General features: G+C 50.2%; 1 protein-coding gene across 3 annotated transcripts in view; it reads left to right on the top strand.

Moving 5' to 3' along the window:
- LOC119377510 (acyl-CoA:lysophosphatidylglycerol acyltransferase 1) overlaps positions 1-16,241 on the top strand; it is a 74,644-nt gene that overhangs the window by 28,501 nt on the left and 29,902 nt on the right. For 2 of the 3 annotated variants that reach the window (XM_037646937.2, XM_037646936.2), the window contains exon 1: positions 11,988-12,126. The exons of the other annotated variant lie outside the window; for it this stretch is intronic. In XM_037646937.2, the coding sequence (XP_037502865.1) occupies positions 12,025-12,126 (102 nt within the window). In that variant the 5' untranslated portion in view covers positions 11,988-12,024. Of the gene's footprint in view, positions 1-11,987; positions 12,127-16,241 lie in introns of those variants that run through there. 3 annotated transcript variants of the gene reach the window in all.

Genomic DNA, 16,241 nt, shown 5'->3' with positions numbered 1-16,241 from the left:
GCGGCCTCTCGTGGGCGGCCGCGGTACCACCGCGCGCTGCGACACGTGGCCTCCGGGATCGTCCGCTGGTGGTGTTCGTGAAATCGGCAAATACCTGTCGCGGCCGCTGGCTTCCGCCCTCCCGATCCGCACTTGATGACCACCTTGCCGTGGACAGAGCAGACTACCTTTTGGTTGTCTCTGACACGAAACTACAAGTTAGCTGCTGCGTACAGTGCTATAATATTTGACTCATGTGTTCACAGGAGCCTTTGCAACAGATCGGTTGTGTTTTCTGACTATGTTGCAGGGCCCCTTTGAAACGAACATGAGGATGACGGTACGTTGATTTGTTGAAGCTTCATTCTAAGGTTTGATCGTACGTGTAACTAAATGAACAAATAAATAATAATAATAATAATGATAATAATAATTCAAGCAGTACCGCTGGTGGCGATATAGTGTGGCGATTTGTTAAAAAAAACACTTTTTTAAATTCTTATTGCACTAATGTAATTACTGCACTAATGTAATTACTACATTGTGTTAGAATTGTCACAATGCTTAATACGCACAAACTGGGTCGCTTCCTTGACTTCGCAGCCGCAGCGGTGGTATATATAGTGCTGGTACAGTACAGTGTTCAACAGTGTTGAACCGAAGGTCGCGGGTTCGATCCCGCCCGTGCCGTTCGCATTTCACTGGAGCAGGCGAAACGCAGGAGGCCCGTGTGCTTGGATATAGGCGCACGTTAAAGAACCCCCAGGTGGTCGAAATTTCCGGAGCCCTTCAGTACGGCGTGCCTCGTAATCATTTCGTGATTTTTGGCTCGTAGAACCCCTCCAAGAAATTGCTTCGCTTTACGAGTCGCATGCAGAACCGGCGAACGCTTTCACATAGTGCGCGCGCGCGTTTTTTCCTGATCACTAGTAGAAGAGCTCCCCTCCCCCCTCTCCCCCGCCCCCTTACAAAAATGGGTTTAGACATTCTGTAGACTGTCTAAACCAATTTTTAGACAATCTATAGACTGTCTGAATACATTTTTGTAAGCCCCTTCTCCCTCCTTTCCAGTCTTTCTATCCGCCTTCTACACCTTTTTTGTGCGGCCCTCAGCCGTTTAGGTAGGGGCCGCGACCGTATCGCCATAACGAAAACCTCCGAGATCAAGAGGCGCATCGTGACTTTCCAAGGGCGCATGCGCTGTGGCATTGTCAAAAAGGGTGAATGCGAAGGGGTTTGGCCCCGCCTCCTTTCCCCGAGTTCAACGCCTGAGTGTAAGCAACGTCGCAGCGACCGGTGTAAGAATCACGATGGTGGTGAAATCTAGAAAACAAGAGGGGGGCGTATTGCTTGTGCGCTATTTTGCCGCGACACGACAACGATAAGCTCGGCTGATAGACATTCTTCGTGAAAGGGTCGTCATTGTCAGCCTGCATATTGTGCGCGCGCGCCACCACGACGGAGACATATCTCCCGGCGATCTCCTATTACCGTTGTCTCGTTGCGACAGCGCACTCCGTCGCGTATGCCTCCCTGCGAATTTCCTAATGCTGAACGCTTCTCCGGGGTTCTCAAGTTTCTCAGCTCTATAAGGTGAATGCGAAGGGTGAATGCGAAGGGTGCAGACGAGGCATGCGCTGTTAATAGTCGTGTATGCTCGCTGCGGCTTCCGGAAAGAGCGTCTCGCCTTTCTGGAATTCCAAGCGCGATTCGCGCGCTCCACACCGGCTGTGGCGTATGGCACGCGTGACCGTGCGAGTTGATCGGTGCGGTTGTGTAATGTATCTGCGCGTACGCTACGGCGATCAAGTGAAATGTGGCGATTAAGAGTACGCTAATTCCTGGGCATTTTTAAGGAGCCTTTAAACCACCTCCGATAATTTAACATTTCGAGTAAACGCGCGCATCGAGTTCGGAATGTCGTCAAGATGAACAATGCCGAACGCTGCAGCGCTACGAGCCTGGGGCGTGCCGCAAATTCCAAGAAACAATCCCTTCTCCTCGCGGGGCCCTTCGGTAACCTCCAGCGTTGGCCGTGACGTCAACATTCGCGTCTGGTTATGTTTGCAAGAAAAAGAACCTGTTTTAGGGGCGTAGCTCCTCTCAGTCTAACCTTGTCTCACGTCTCCGTTGTCCGGCGTATCTCCCGGCAGCCGGCAGTAAACGGCAGTATCTGTCCGGTGGTGGTGTGCGGCGTGACCACACTTACCGCGCATACCCTCTCCACACACCTCCTCTCCACTCCCCCTCACCATTCCGCATGTCCTCTACCTCTCCCCTCTCCCTCTTCACTCACCCTCTTCCCCTCTCCCATAACCAGTCTTGAAAACGGAGGGGGCGTGCACACATGAAGGCTCCCTAAAGACAATGCGCTGCGACAGTACGTGATATGTATCACCCTCTCCTCTCCTACGCTTCCCCCTCTTTCTCCTCTCCTACGGTCCCCCCCCCCCCCCCCCGTCTTGCCTCGCGGCGCCGACGCAGGCAGCGTCGCGGCAGCGTCTTGATTAAAAAAAACCGACCGCTCGCGCTGCACAACCGTTCACTGACCACCCCGTATATATAGGCACTGGATTTTGACCTCCAAGGTAGTGCGTGTGTGCGATTTCTCCTGTGCGTGATTAAACAATGAAAATTCACAGCGTACATGTAAAATTAAAGTGAGCTGCAAGTCGTCATAACTCTCATCGAACCTTTAGTATAAACGCGCCCGATCTCACGTCGGTGATGTACTGGTCAGAATTCACGGAAGATTCACGGTTTACCGATGAACCTCCGCAGCTTCGCCCACTCATCATCATTCACTCCGTGGATATGCTGTGATTTTTTTCTGCTCAAAGGTACGCGCGAGGAGGAGCACTCGGCCAGGAGGAGACACGCACGAGTCGCTCGACGGAGCATTGCGAAGGAAAGAGCGAAACGAGCAAGGGGCGCTTTTGGATCATCAAATGCGTTTCGAGAAATTCTCGCGGCTGCGTGTTTGTTGAAGGATCGTGAGCAACTGCGACACCAAAACTAAGTTTTGACGTCTCCTCACCTATTATTCGTATAGGCACACATTCGAGAAACAGTCTGCTGGAACGTCAGTGCATTTCGTAGCGCCTTTTTAAGTGTAGCGGCATCTCGAAAAGCGTTCTGCTGTCCTTAAAAGTCGTATTAAGCTAACTTAGTCCTCGGCTTCGATTTCGCGATTACAACGCGCGCGCTAAAGTTAAAAAAAAAGAGAAATCTTCGTTAAATTATCGCTGAAAATTTTCTTACCACTAAAATATTGACATATATCCATCTGTCCTATCAGTAATAACGGAAGAGGCTGACATGTGACAGTATTAGTTTAAAGTGCGTGATGTACAAAAAAAAAAAAAACCCGTACAGATACAGTAATGTTTTGCACTTTCAGCATTTGAATGATGCCGCTGAGAAACCCGTATTTTAAACAAAGGTGGCCGCTCAAATTATCGATCTGCAAAGGGGGGCGTGCTTCCGAAAAATAGAAGCGTGTCAGGCGAGAAAACGCCATAGAAAGTTCAGGCGTATATAGTGGCTTCGTGGTATGCACTCGTCTGTCGCCCTTGTGGAAGCGGCACGTGCAAGTCACACGCATGCTCACGGCAGCGGCTTGCACGCGTGCGCGCGTGATCGTGTACGCGACAGCTGTCGTTGAGGTACTTTCACACGACATGCTTCCATTTTTACGTTTTCTTTCTGACGGTTTTATGCGTGGTTTCCGCCGCCGCGCGTCTTTGCTCCAGAGCGAACCGGAAAGAGGTCGCCACGCTAATGACGGCCGTTCCACTAACGACGCCCGGCCGCGTAGAAAGGCTTCCACTTTTTCTCGCAAAAGCGAAAGCGGCGCATGCGCAGCAGTTTTCTCCGTGTGCTTCGTGTCGTTAGAGTGTGCAGGACGCGCCAGGAGTTCGGCTCGATCATCAAAATGTGTATACGACTCCGCGCGTTTCTGAATTTGTCTGATTTCCCGACATGTTTCTTTGCTTTTTTTTATCGTGAGTGAACTAGCTCGCACTATCTAACCACCGTTTGCAAGTGTACATTAGGATATTGAGCAGATGTTACAGTCATTAGTGCTTACTTCCGGGGATCGTACGCAGTGATTCCATCTGGCTGTCACGCAGAATAAAACATTGTGCGCAGCCGTTCTCTTTGTGAACGAAGTGCGGTATATTCCGAGAGATTTTTCGAGCCCTTGGCTCGCTTTTGTCCGCCGACGGTACGGTAGCTTCGATCGGCAGTCGACGGTTTTGCATGCATGCATGCATACATACATACATACGTACATACATACATACATACATAAATCGTGCGTGAATATCGTTTCATACGATAACTCTGAATATCGTGGAGTGGCGAGACATGCTGGGGGGGGGGGGCATCACCCCCCTAGTCACTCAGGGGGCGAAGGTTAATCGCAGCGGCCCTCCACCCCGCCTGATGAGGAACCCTGCTCACGCCGATGCTCGTTACCTTTCGAGAATAAAAGACGCTACCATATCCCGCGCTCAGCGCTCGCACGATACCGTTGAAAAAGTGCATGGGTGTACTATCGGCATGAAATGAAACGCGAACAGCGGAGCGCGTGGATCAAGCATTAGCTTGCCATCCAGTCTTCGCCATTGAAATACGCGCACATCTGGTGTGGCAGCACTGCGCGATCCCCCATATAGTGAAATATTTTTGCTTCCGTCCTAGTTCTGATATTTCAAAGGAAAAGAATAAAAGATATAAACGAACAAAAACGTGAAACGGCCGAAAGCGCCAGGCACGCCCACGCCGGCCGCCTTTATCGCCATATCTGAACTTGAACAGAAACTAAAATATCGCGCAATAAGGGGATCGCACAGTGCTGCCAAACCGGATGTGCGCGCCTGTCAGTTATGGACAGTGCGCACTAAACCTTTGCTAATGCTTGGGCCACACTACAGTGTACTAGTACACTGTAGCCACGCGCTCCGCTGTTCGCGTTTCATTTGACGCCGATAGTACATGCCTCGTTGCTTGATACCTTTCACTGACCCTCGAAAGACAAAAACGGTCACTTTCGCGCCCACTCAGTCGCCGCGTGTGCGTAGGTCGATATAGTGTTCGCGGGATCGAAGGGCCTTCCTATAAAAAGACCCTGCGTGCCGTGTGTGTGCCCCTGCGTGCGTACCGCGATTTAAGCTTTCTCCAAAATGGGGGGGGGGGGGGGGTGGGGGTTATAGGTACAGGCGCGGGCCAAGAAAAAGAAAAATTAAATTCTACGTTCGACCTTGTCCTAGCCACAATGTTATAGAGGCTACGCTGCGTGTGCCTCTCCTATTGCGAGAAGAGGAAAGGAAGTTATAATAACGAAGCAATGAAAACGTAAGGACGGTTGGTGGAAAGGACCGAGAGAGAGAAGCAGCCGAACGGAACCATCTTGCGACACGCTGCCTTCTCTACGCGTGCTTGCTTCACCAACTTCTTGTCTTTTTTTTTTTCAAACGTATACTGTTTTTCTTTTTTTTTCTTCTCTGGATTTATCGACCGTTCCGCTTCCCTGTCAGGCGCTTGCCGTACAACAAGAGCGCTGAGCAGTCTGCGCACGCACGCCGTAGTCGTTCATGTGCGGGTAAAACGGTACAGTACGTTCCTTTCGCAGCTTACAAGTAGCCGTCGCACGTGAGCAGGAATAGCTGCGTCACTGTCTATTCGTATATTCGTTCAGTGTACACTGCACTGTACTGGATGAGAAATGTAGTTGAGACGCTCGAACGGTGAAATTTGGAAAATCGATTTTGGAATACTTGACGAAAGAAGCGACTGCCCAATATTCGATCGGATGTTTCTTTTTTTCTCGTTTTCGAGCCAGAAAGCCGCACGAAATATTGACGTTACGCGTGGTTGGTGTGGTAAAACTTGCAGTGCGCCCTGTTAACCTCGAGGGTGCGGGTTCGATTCCCGGCGGTGGCGTATAGCCAGGGGGTGGCACACCGGGCCCGTGCCGCTCCGCCCCCTCCTTTCCACACAAATTTCTGCCTACGCCACTGATACCTGGCCTTGGTGGCCGCATCGCGATGGAGGCGAAGTGCAAGACACCCATGCACTTAAATTTAGGTTCACGTCAAAGGACCCCAGGTGGTCCGAAATTAATGTGGACTATACCTACGCCACTACGGCGTGCCTCATAATCATATCGGGGCTCACGCATAACACCACTAATTATTATTAATTCATGTAGTGTGACGCGTGATCACCAGAACTGTTTCAGCAAATATTCCGGTTCCTTTCGTATAATACAACGCATATCGTCTCTAAGCCAAAGGCGATTCCCGACCGCTCGGTGAAGAAACTGACAGTAATAAAAATATCTGAGGTTTTCCGTGCCATAATCACGATATGATCGCCAGGCACGCTCTATAGTGGAGGGCTCCGGAAATGTCGACCATCTGGTGTTCTTTAAACAGACATTGCACAGTACAGGGGTCTCTATAGCATTTCCGCCGCCACCGAAATGCGACCGCCGCGGCCGGGATCGAACCCGCGACATTCGCGTCGGCAGCCGAGCATCGTAACCACTGTTGTACCACCGAGGCGGACGTGAATGAAGCAGAGGAGGAAAATTCCTGCTTGGTATAGAGAGTAACATTCGATTGCTCGCAGCTCCCGTGATAGAAGGTGATTCGCCCAAATCCTGGTGCGAATGATTTGTTGCAGTCGTGGCCAAGTTAACAATGCGTATATAGTTTTCCTCACTTAAGACGTACTTCGTATACAATCAACTCGGATGGCGTTTTCAAGCGAAAATCATGTTGCCTCGCAAGTGTCGTTGGCGTTGTAGGTGCGAGCGCAAAAAATAAGAAACTTAAAAAATAAACAAGAATAAGGTGAGAGCTCAGCCGCTTCTGATACGGCAGTCTAGTCTTTTATCGAGGTGACTTGTCATGTCACGTTGCCGCGTTTCATTGTTTCCTGGATATGAACGCATGACCGTCGTTGTTGCCTGTAGCAACAGAAGTGTTGCGCTGTTCAGCACGTGAGGGAAGGTGCAATTCCCGGCATGGAGGAAGGAAAAAAAAGGTCAGGAGGGAGCATTGCGCCCTGCGAAAGGAAGGAAGGAAGGAAGGAAGGAAGGAAGGAAGGAAGGAAGGAAAGGAAGAAAGGAAAGGAAGGAAGGAAGAAACAGTTGTAGGTCAGACGCACACGCCAAGCTTCGCTTGACCCCATTTTCTCGAGAGGGCAAGGGCTGACGGCATCTCATTCTGAGACTGATTAAGATGCAGCCGGACAGTAGAAGCGAAGTTCGATTGCAGCCGATTACACGGGATTTGCGCTCGTGGCGAGAACCGCATACGAATGACGCTATGCACACCTCCCGCGATATGCAGGCGCTTCCTGTTTCGTCTGGCTTGGAACGCCCCGCTTAACACGCTGTGGCGTAATCGGGGCAACAACCGATATGGCTAAACACCTGAAACTTATTGCCGCTGCAATACTTTATCGCTGCGCTGTGTATATGTGTATATGGACACGGTCAGTCGGCACGTTCGCTTGTGCATGTGCCGTTTGCTATGTCACCGATATGTTTACGATCAAATGCGGTTGTTTTTCATGACTAACTCGCGCTCAACACCGTCTACATGACTCTTAGTGTTTGCCATATACGATTGTCTGTCAGCGGTTTCTAATAGGTGCGCGCCTAGCTCAGTTCACCGGATGTGCGAAGTATTAAGGTTACGCGAACGGAAATGACGTAAACAAGACGAGTGAAATATGTTAGCCTTCTGTTTTCTTTTTTTTTTCTTTGCGCGCGTTTTGTGTATATCTTAAGCTATGGTATGCGGCTGGCCTAATCGGGAATCAAACGCGCATCCTGGAATGAGGCCGCGCGACCGTTCGATAACAAGATTAACTTACAGTTTATACGTATCCGAGTTGATTTTATACGCGTATATAGTTAGGGTGGCTTGCCGTGTAGCTGCTTAGAGTTGGTCTGGCCAAAAGGCAGAATACGCGGTCTTTTCCGTTGGTTCTAAATCGCAGTTCGTGCCTTGAGTAGAGCCACCTGAGTAGAGCGCACAGTTATTTAGCACCGTGATTTCATACGTTAAAGATGTGTCTGTTGTACGTAACTGTCGCTTCAGCAGGGAGCAGTTCCTCTCGTTCACATATAGTGAACTAGAATATACTCTAGTATATTCTAGTTCACTATACGTTCACATGATAGACAGTGGCCGCCATCTTGGCGAACCAACTCGTTGAGACGCAGGGTTAGCAGGGTGAACTCTTGCTCGAACGCGCCGAGCAAGAAACGGTGACATCAGATTAGTTCCGGTGCCCCCTCCAATCCTTTGTGTTCCCCCTTGGCGTAGCTGGCAAACAGAAGAAAGCGGGGAGAGCACAAAAGAACGCGCCGGGAGGGAACGACTGGCCGTCCTCCGCTGAAATGACACTGTAATGAGATAAAAAGGTCACGGTAGCCGCCATGTTGGTGAACCAGCGCAGAGAACCTGTCTGTGACGTCACGTGCAAGCCATGTTAGTGGTCATTCAACTTTACCATGGTACGAACGTGTCGGGAATTCTTGAAGAAAGTGTTCATTCATTCATTCATTCATTCATTCATTCATTCATTCATTCATTCATTCATTCATTCATTCATTCATTCATAAGGTCGCTGGATCGAATCCCGGCCGCGGCGGCCGCATATTCGATGGAGGCGAAAATGCTGGAGCCCGTGTGCTTAGATTTAGGTGCACGTTAAAGAACCCCAGATAGTTGAAACTTCCGGAGCCCTCTGCTACGGCGCCCCTCATAATAATATGGCGGTTTTAAGACATAAAAAACGCCAACATTTATTATACAAATAATTACTTTTTAAGCAAAAAACTGCAACCGCTGTGGTCGCACAGACTGAAGCCATCCGCTAACTCACGTGCTGTGTACTCGCATGTACTCCTATGTACTCCTGTAATCATAATCGCGTTCAATTCTTTTTGAGCAGCGCTCGCTACCTCTGCTTCTGCGGTTATACGTAGTTTATTGTAATGATCAAATAGCGTTGATTTTATTAGTCGCGTCGACAATAGTCCGCTTACTACGCGTTTCACGTATACTTCCAGCCGCTATGAACGTGGACAGTCGCATACTCTGTAGTTTGTGGCCTCACTGATTCTTCATTAGATTCATTCTCTACTCCGGGTGCAACGGTGCGTTTGACGGGATGGCAGGCGTTGCCGTTCGCTTGAGCAAGTTGTCTTATATTCGTGCAAGGTTCCTGCGCTTTTCGGTAGCCCGATGTCGACACGTCTCGCGTGTGTTAAGGGACTAGGCCTGGCACGCATTCCTGCGCAGTTGCACTGTTTGTTTTCCGAAGCTTTTCTTTTCCAAGGCTATACCCCATATACCGCGCTATTGCGATACGCGTTCCGAATAAGCGAAGTAAACAAGGCCGGCGCAGCAAGTACACCCAGTTCGAGCGCGGCCTGCTTTCGGAATGGAAAGGCTCGCGGCGTGTGTGGGCTGGTCCGATGTCGTCCTTTATCTGATTGGGGCTGTCAGGGTAAATATTTCCGAGTCTGGCCGCGTGGGCGGACGCGAGCTGTTTCCGGTGATGGACAATTGCGGGTGAGTCATTGAGTTTCACAACAGTATACACACTAGAGGGAAGTCTGGAACCAGTGCCTGCGGGAGCTGCAGCGCGCAGCGCTTCAGCCAGCATGGTGGGTAGTATAGATGGATTTGCCTAAACTTCGTTCTTTCGTAGGGGCGTAGCCAGGGGGGGGGGTTGGGGGGGGTTCGAACCCCCCCGAAATTTTTCAGTTTTGCTTGCGTACATATACACGCGCACATACAGACGCACGAACATACATAAAGTATGGTTGAACCCCCCCCCCCCGAAAAAATTTCTGGCTACGCCCCTGTTCTTTCGGTTCCGTGTGGTTTGCATCCGCTTTGTCGCGAGACGAAGTTCAGCAAAAGTTTAGCCGTCCCATTTTACCGCCCTTACCCGTTTGAGGCTGACCAATTCAAGTCAGCTGTTCACAACGAGTCATTCTTTTGTCCGAAACAAAAGCCAGAACAAGAATAAACAAACCCACCGGTGCGCGTTTCAAGCTGCAAGCACGTAGGCTGTGCAAATCTATATACTACCCATATTTCTCATGGTGGCTGAACGACCGCAGCACATGTGCACAGTTCCCTCTAGTAAAAAAAAAAAATTGCAGGGTCCCTTATGCATATACTGCACTTCTCCTGGTTTTGCACTGCCTCCGTGATCTGCCCAACTTTGACCGAGCGACGGTGCCATATGTGACGTCACAGTGAAGTCGCAACTTTTTGGCAATTTGTGACGTCGTGGTCACCTCATCACGTGGCTTTTTTGCGTCACTCGTGTTGGTGCCGTCGCCGCGGTACGCCGATCAATTTTCGTGTTTGATAAGGCATCTAAAGCTTTCGCCTTAATAATGTGGGAAACTCTGTGCGTTGAGTCCCCCCTCCGTCCTTCGCCTGCTCTGCAAACGCGCGCACAGGCCTACAAGGATCTCTGCGCCGTGTGGACGGACGCTATCTGGTGACCACTCTATCGCTGACTGTTGCAGGCGGTGGAGGCGTCATCGTTTGGCTCGCCTCGGGGAAAGGGAAACGTTACGGGGGGATGGAGAGGGTGCTCTTCGCAAAAACGATTCCGCAATCGTGAAGAGCCGCCCACTCGCACCCAATAAAGATACCACCACCACCCACTCGCACGTGGCACACTGCCAAAGTGGCCGCCCGAGCGGTGTCGTTTCATATTCGATCGCCGACAGCTCCACTCCATGGCTTCGACGATGGAGGCGGCCCGCTGTAGGCTTCACTCTACGCATACAAGAGTGCGGTAGCGCTTGGCTGGTCAGCCATATTGTTTCTGTGGTGCGGATAGGAATGAATACTAAGCAGGGTGATCTTCCCTATAATCTCGTGAGGTTACGCAAGCGCATCCGTGTTTGCTGTTTAGCGCAGGTTTTGAAGCGATGGACCACGCTGCATGGCAGTGCCATTCGCCTAAACCTGCGACAGGAACAAAATGAAAGTATCTTCGTGTACACTTCATTTCGAAAACTCCTAGAAAGCAATGACGTGTGCGTACGTTCTGTTTTTGACACGTTCACAACAAGATCGCGAAAAGGAGGGCGGTTTCGTTGTTATATATACTTTTTTCTTACGGGATGAATACGTTATAAGAAACAGTTGGCAGAAAGTCTTGGTAGGTGCACGGGCCCAAACTGCATCAAATTATACATGCCGGGAAAATATCCCAGCAGTTCGCGGTTTTAGCCAAGCGCGTGTCGAGTGCGTGGCCGCACGGGCAAGTCCTACGCGCCTTGTTTTCTCAGTGCTGCTCGGATCGGGCAGGCGGTGCTCTCGTTTCGCGGCTGGCGACGTCCTAGGACAATGCGCGTCGGCGTCCGTTTGTGTTGGCCGACCGTTCATTGTCTCGGACCTTGCAGGTCCGTTGCGAACAGCAAGGGGACCGCGCTTTGCTGCGCGAGCCGCGCTGTGGGCCGATCTCTCTTTTTCTTTTTGTTTAATCGTTACTGATATCACGCCGTTGATAGGGGCCCGAAACGGATACGCGTGTGACGTTACGGGGCAATGCTTTCGTCATCCCTTCCTCTCTGTCGTCATTTCTGTCTCTCCTCCACCTATTAACCGCTGTCTTGCCCGCCCTGCCCATATCTGCGCGCCCTTCCGTGTATGTGTGTCCGCCAAAAGTGCGCATGTGCCGCGGGGACTCCTTTCTATCAAGCAGCTTGTCAGCCAGGCCGCGCGCGTGCACTCAGCTGCCTGTGAGGTGCCGCCTTTTTCGCCGCTAGCTTCGAAGCTGCAGCAGCTGTGTACCGAGCGAGAGCTGCTCGCTCGCTCGCCTGCCTGTGACCCTCCTTTACTATTATAACCTTGTTGTGTTCGCGCTCTTCGGTGGTCCTGCATTTGTGGCGGTGAAGCGACTCGGTGCCCGATGCTCGAGTGAACGAGCTTGTGCTTCTTCTTGTTCATATACGCTACGCTGCTACGTCACAACTTCTTGAACATGATCAGGAGGCTCGAAGCCGCGTTCCTCGGCCGCGAGGATGATCACATCAGCAGCGAGCGAGCGACGACGGAGCGACGCCAGGATCAGCGCGCCAAGCGGGTGAGGAGGAAAGGAGGGGCTTTTCTGCACCGTACCCACCGTAGGGGTCTAGTGGATAGGTCGCGGGGTCGAATCCCGGCCGCGGCGGTCGCTTGCGATGGAGGCGAATTGCTGGACGCCCGTGTGCTTAGATATAGGCGAAGAACCCAGGCGGTCTAAATTTCCGGAGGCCTCCACTACTACGTCTCTCATAATCTTCATTTTTGGATGCACTGGGGTAAATCACGGGGGGTAAAGGGGGTCCTGACCCGCCCTATGTTCAGGCTGGGGGGACACCACTTGCATTATCCCCCCTTGAGATTTATTTTTCAAACGCCACGTATTTGAATTGCTTGAGAGGTAAATATAGTGCCGTCAACTTTTTTTTGTTAATGCCTGTTTATTTTGCAGTGTGTGCAGGCCTGTGTTCAATACCCTTCAGCTATGTGAGATTACTGAAATCGCAAATGCCGCTTGACCGTTTTCGGAGAAGACTCCAAGAACAGTGCAATTACATGAGCTCGAAACCCATGCTCGTTTTTTAAAAAATTCATTTCAAAACATTTTAATATTTATATAAATAAAAATAAAAATATGCCCGCTATGACAAGATGTGTATCCCCCTTGTGGTTTAACTGGATTTACGCCACTGGTCCTAGCGACCTAGGCTTGAGGAGACGTGCAAGTGCAAGAAGCTTTCACGACCCTCACCCCGGCATTATCGCCCGCGTACCGCAATGACAGACAACCCATGGCACAGGCTTGAAAGCTGTGCGTATCCTCGGATTGCATAGGGGTTACCGCCTGCCAAGCAATTGCTGGCCACGTCTTTTGATTCGGCGCCCATCGGCTTGGTGATAGTGCATGACGCACAGACGCGTCATGCACTCGAAACTTTGATGAAGTATGTGTTTTTACCAAAAATAAATAATAAAAATAGGTGTCTTTCTCAAAAGTCAAGGTTTTCAGCAAGTGCCCCCACCCCCCGCCCACGAAAAAAATTCCTGGCTACAGGCCTGCTCACAACTGAATCTTTTATTTCAGAAACGACGAAAATTCTATACAGCCCAAGTTTCAGTCTTATTACAATCCTCTATCTACTCGCCGCATTATAACTTCCATGACATTTCTGCATACCTCGCAATCACTGCTGAGGCATTCGAACAACGCCTGCTGAAGAAATACGCGGGACTGAAAGGTTCTACCATTACGCTTTCCTGGTGTCTGTAGCATCATTTCCATTCTATAGGTATGAATATAATTAAATGGAAATACTAAACGGACGGCCGTTTAATTTCCGATAATATTTTGACTGTTCGAAATTGAGCTTGGTGACATTGAAAGTCAACAGCCACGCGCGTCGTTCAAAAGACAAAAGCGTCGCAGGGCATTGCTTTGTGTTTTCAAAACATTTCACGAGTCAGCGGCGTGACTTATTTCTTTTCGTATGTATAAACACAGAGCGGCTGCCTTTTCGGCACCGCTATAGTGTTTTTGACTCGTTTGCTTGTTGAGTTTCTTCAAGGCAATTAAACTGAGCCTGGTCTGTTAGCACACTTACACTATATATATTAATCAGGGGCGCGTAGCCAAGGGTGGGGGGGTGGGGGGGTTCAACCCCCCCCGAAATTTTTGTTTTGCTTGTGCATATACACGCACACATACAACGCACGCACGAACATACATAAAGTAGTATGGTTGAACCTCCCCCCCCCCGAAAAAAAATTTCTGCCTACGCCCTGATATTAATGAATAATGAACTTAAACACACACACACACACACACACACACACACCACACACACACACACACACACACACACACACACCACACACACACACACACCACACACACACACACACACACACACACAACACACACACACACACACACACAACACACAAACACACACACACACACACACCACACCACACACACACACCACACACACACACACCCACACACACACACACACACACACAACCACACACACACACACACACAACACACACACACACACACACACACACACACACACACACACACACACACACGTACGTGCGTACGTACATATAAAGTGAAGTAGTGACAGTAACAGAGCAGTAACGGCAGAATTGTTCATTTGCGACGCTGCAATTGGATTCCGGCCGAAACGTCGTCAGAATAGGCTCTCAGCAGAACTTTATAGTATCAGAAATAAATGAAACCAATACGTACTGTACTGATATGTCGCATGCAGGGTGAGAGTCCGCGTTTCCACGTTGTTCATATCACACCGTCCCCTAATCGTAAGTTCACACTTTTTATCGCCAGGTAGTTTTGTTAAATCAGTTAAGGTTTTTTTGCACAGCATGCGTTGAAACTTTTGTTGTTTTAACGTGAAAGCGTGACGAATTCGTTACAACGGCGAAAGCGCGCACCTCGCCTGACGTCCGCCCGCAGTAGCAGTGTCCCGAAAGCATGTGACCTCTACCACCGGGTCTTGTTCAACGATTTTTAGATGCGAAGCATCTTATGGCGGAGTTCAAACCGGTGGTGGTGGTGTGCGATGTGCGGCTTGACCACCCTTTCTGCGCATGCGCATTCCCTCTCCACACACCTCTCCACTCCGCTCTCCCCCTTTTCCACTCCTTTCTCCCACCCCCTCTTCCCTCTCCCCCTGAAACGCGGGCTCGACATGCCTAAAGTCCCTAGATTTACAGGGAAATATCTAGGGACTTTAGACATGCCGAAACGCTGCTTCGCATCGCCTCATGGTCCCCTTGAGCGGGAGATGGTGTAATCTTTTTTTTTTTTTCATCACTTCAAGCCTGATCGTCTTTACCTGGATTTCTCTCTCGTTTGTGCTTCTTAACTTAATATCGCATTAGGGAATATCGTCCTAGAATTGTACGGGCGACGTGGTTTTTTGTTAATTATTATTCTTATTACTAAGAGGAATAACCAGCCACGGCCCACTGGGCCGTTCGCGCGGAAATCAACGCTGCGGTAAATTTGCATCGGAAAGAAAAAGCCACGAGTACGGAAGTGGAGGGTCGGAATTGAGCGCTTACGCATAACGCGATATGTTATCTAGTGGCGTCCGTTCGTCGAAACATTGCACACGGCACGCTTCCGCGAGCGGTGCCTGCTTTGTAGCGTGTCAGTGCCGATCACACCACCTACCCACGCCCGGCCCTTCAATCTCCGCTATCGGCCGTCTCAGCCGCCACGCACCACCTCTCGTAGATAGTAAGCTGTCGTATCTCACAGGGTGTGCAGTACAAGTGGACGGGAGAAGCCTCGGGCAAACACGGCGCCCGCGCGGCTGCTGCCAAGAGTCGTGGCCTGCTAGATGAGCACGTGTGTTATTAAGCACGATTGTGAAGAGGGATCGTCTTTCTGGTCCGCCTAGCCTTCAAACATGCGAGTGTAGGGCCTTCCCCAGGGCTTATCCGTGCTTCCCGCCCGATAATGCCGACTTGGCAGCTCGCAGAGTTGCCTGTGCCAGTTGTGCTGTTTGGTCTGGGGGGCGTGCCCGCACTGAAGGGAAGTGCGCCGCTATGGCGTTTAAACGGATTTAATGTAAATTATGTAACCCTTACTTCCCGTTATGGAATGAAAGCTACCGATACGCCCGCACTATATTGGGGTTGATTAAGTGACTGTGCGATTCTCCTGGCAGACAAATATACGCCACTGGTTCGATTGGGACGTGTCTACAGTAAATACTGGATGCCTGCACATGCTTCAGGTCCCTCTTTTTCACGGGAGGTTTAGGGGAGGTTAGAGATTGCCGATTACCAGGCGAGGTGGCCTGGGCTTCACCTCAAATGTTGGCAGAAGGGCCCAGCCACCCCAAGTTCTGCCTGACTTTGGTGCATGTTAATTTGGACCTCATTTGCGCTCAAGATAACCGAGAGTCCTCTACTATACAGCATGTCACAAATTTCAGTGTTGTTTTGGATGTTTAGTCATATTGATCATTCGTCATTGTTGATCTCCCACTGAACATGAATATCAGCGATCGATGAATTGTTATGAGTGAAGTTCAATTATCTTTTCAGCATCACCTATCACACTTGCGTGTGACCTGAATTCACTAAGCTGTATCATGTGGAGTATGCATCATGCCTTTAACGATGTAGTGATATCGC

The sequence above is a fragment of the Rhipicephalus sanguineus genome, unplaced genomic scaffold, assembly GCF_013339695.2.
Source record: "Rhipicephalus sanguineus isolate Rsan-2018 unplaced genomic scaffold, BIME_Rsan_1.4 Seq484, whole genome shotgun sequence".
NCBI classification, from domain to species: domain Eukaryota; kingdom Metazoa; phylum Arthropoda; class Arachnida; order Ixodida; family Ixodidae; genus Rhipicephalus; species Rhipicephalus sanguineus.
Note: the sequence above shows the minus strand (reverse complement) of the source record. Positions and strands in the feature narration are given on the sequence as shown.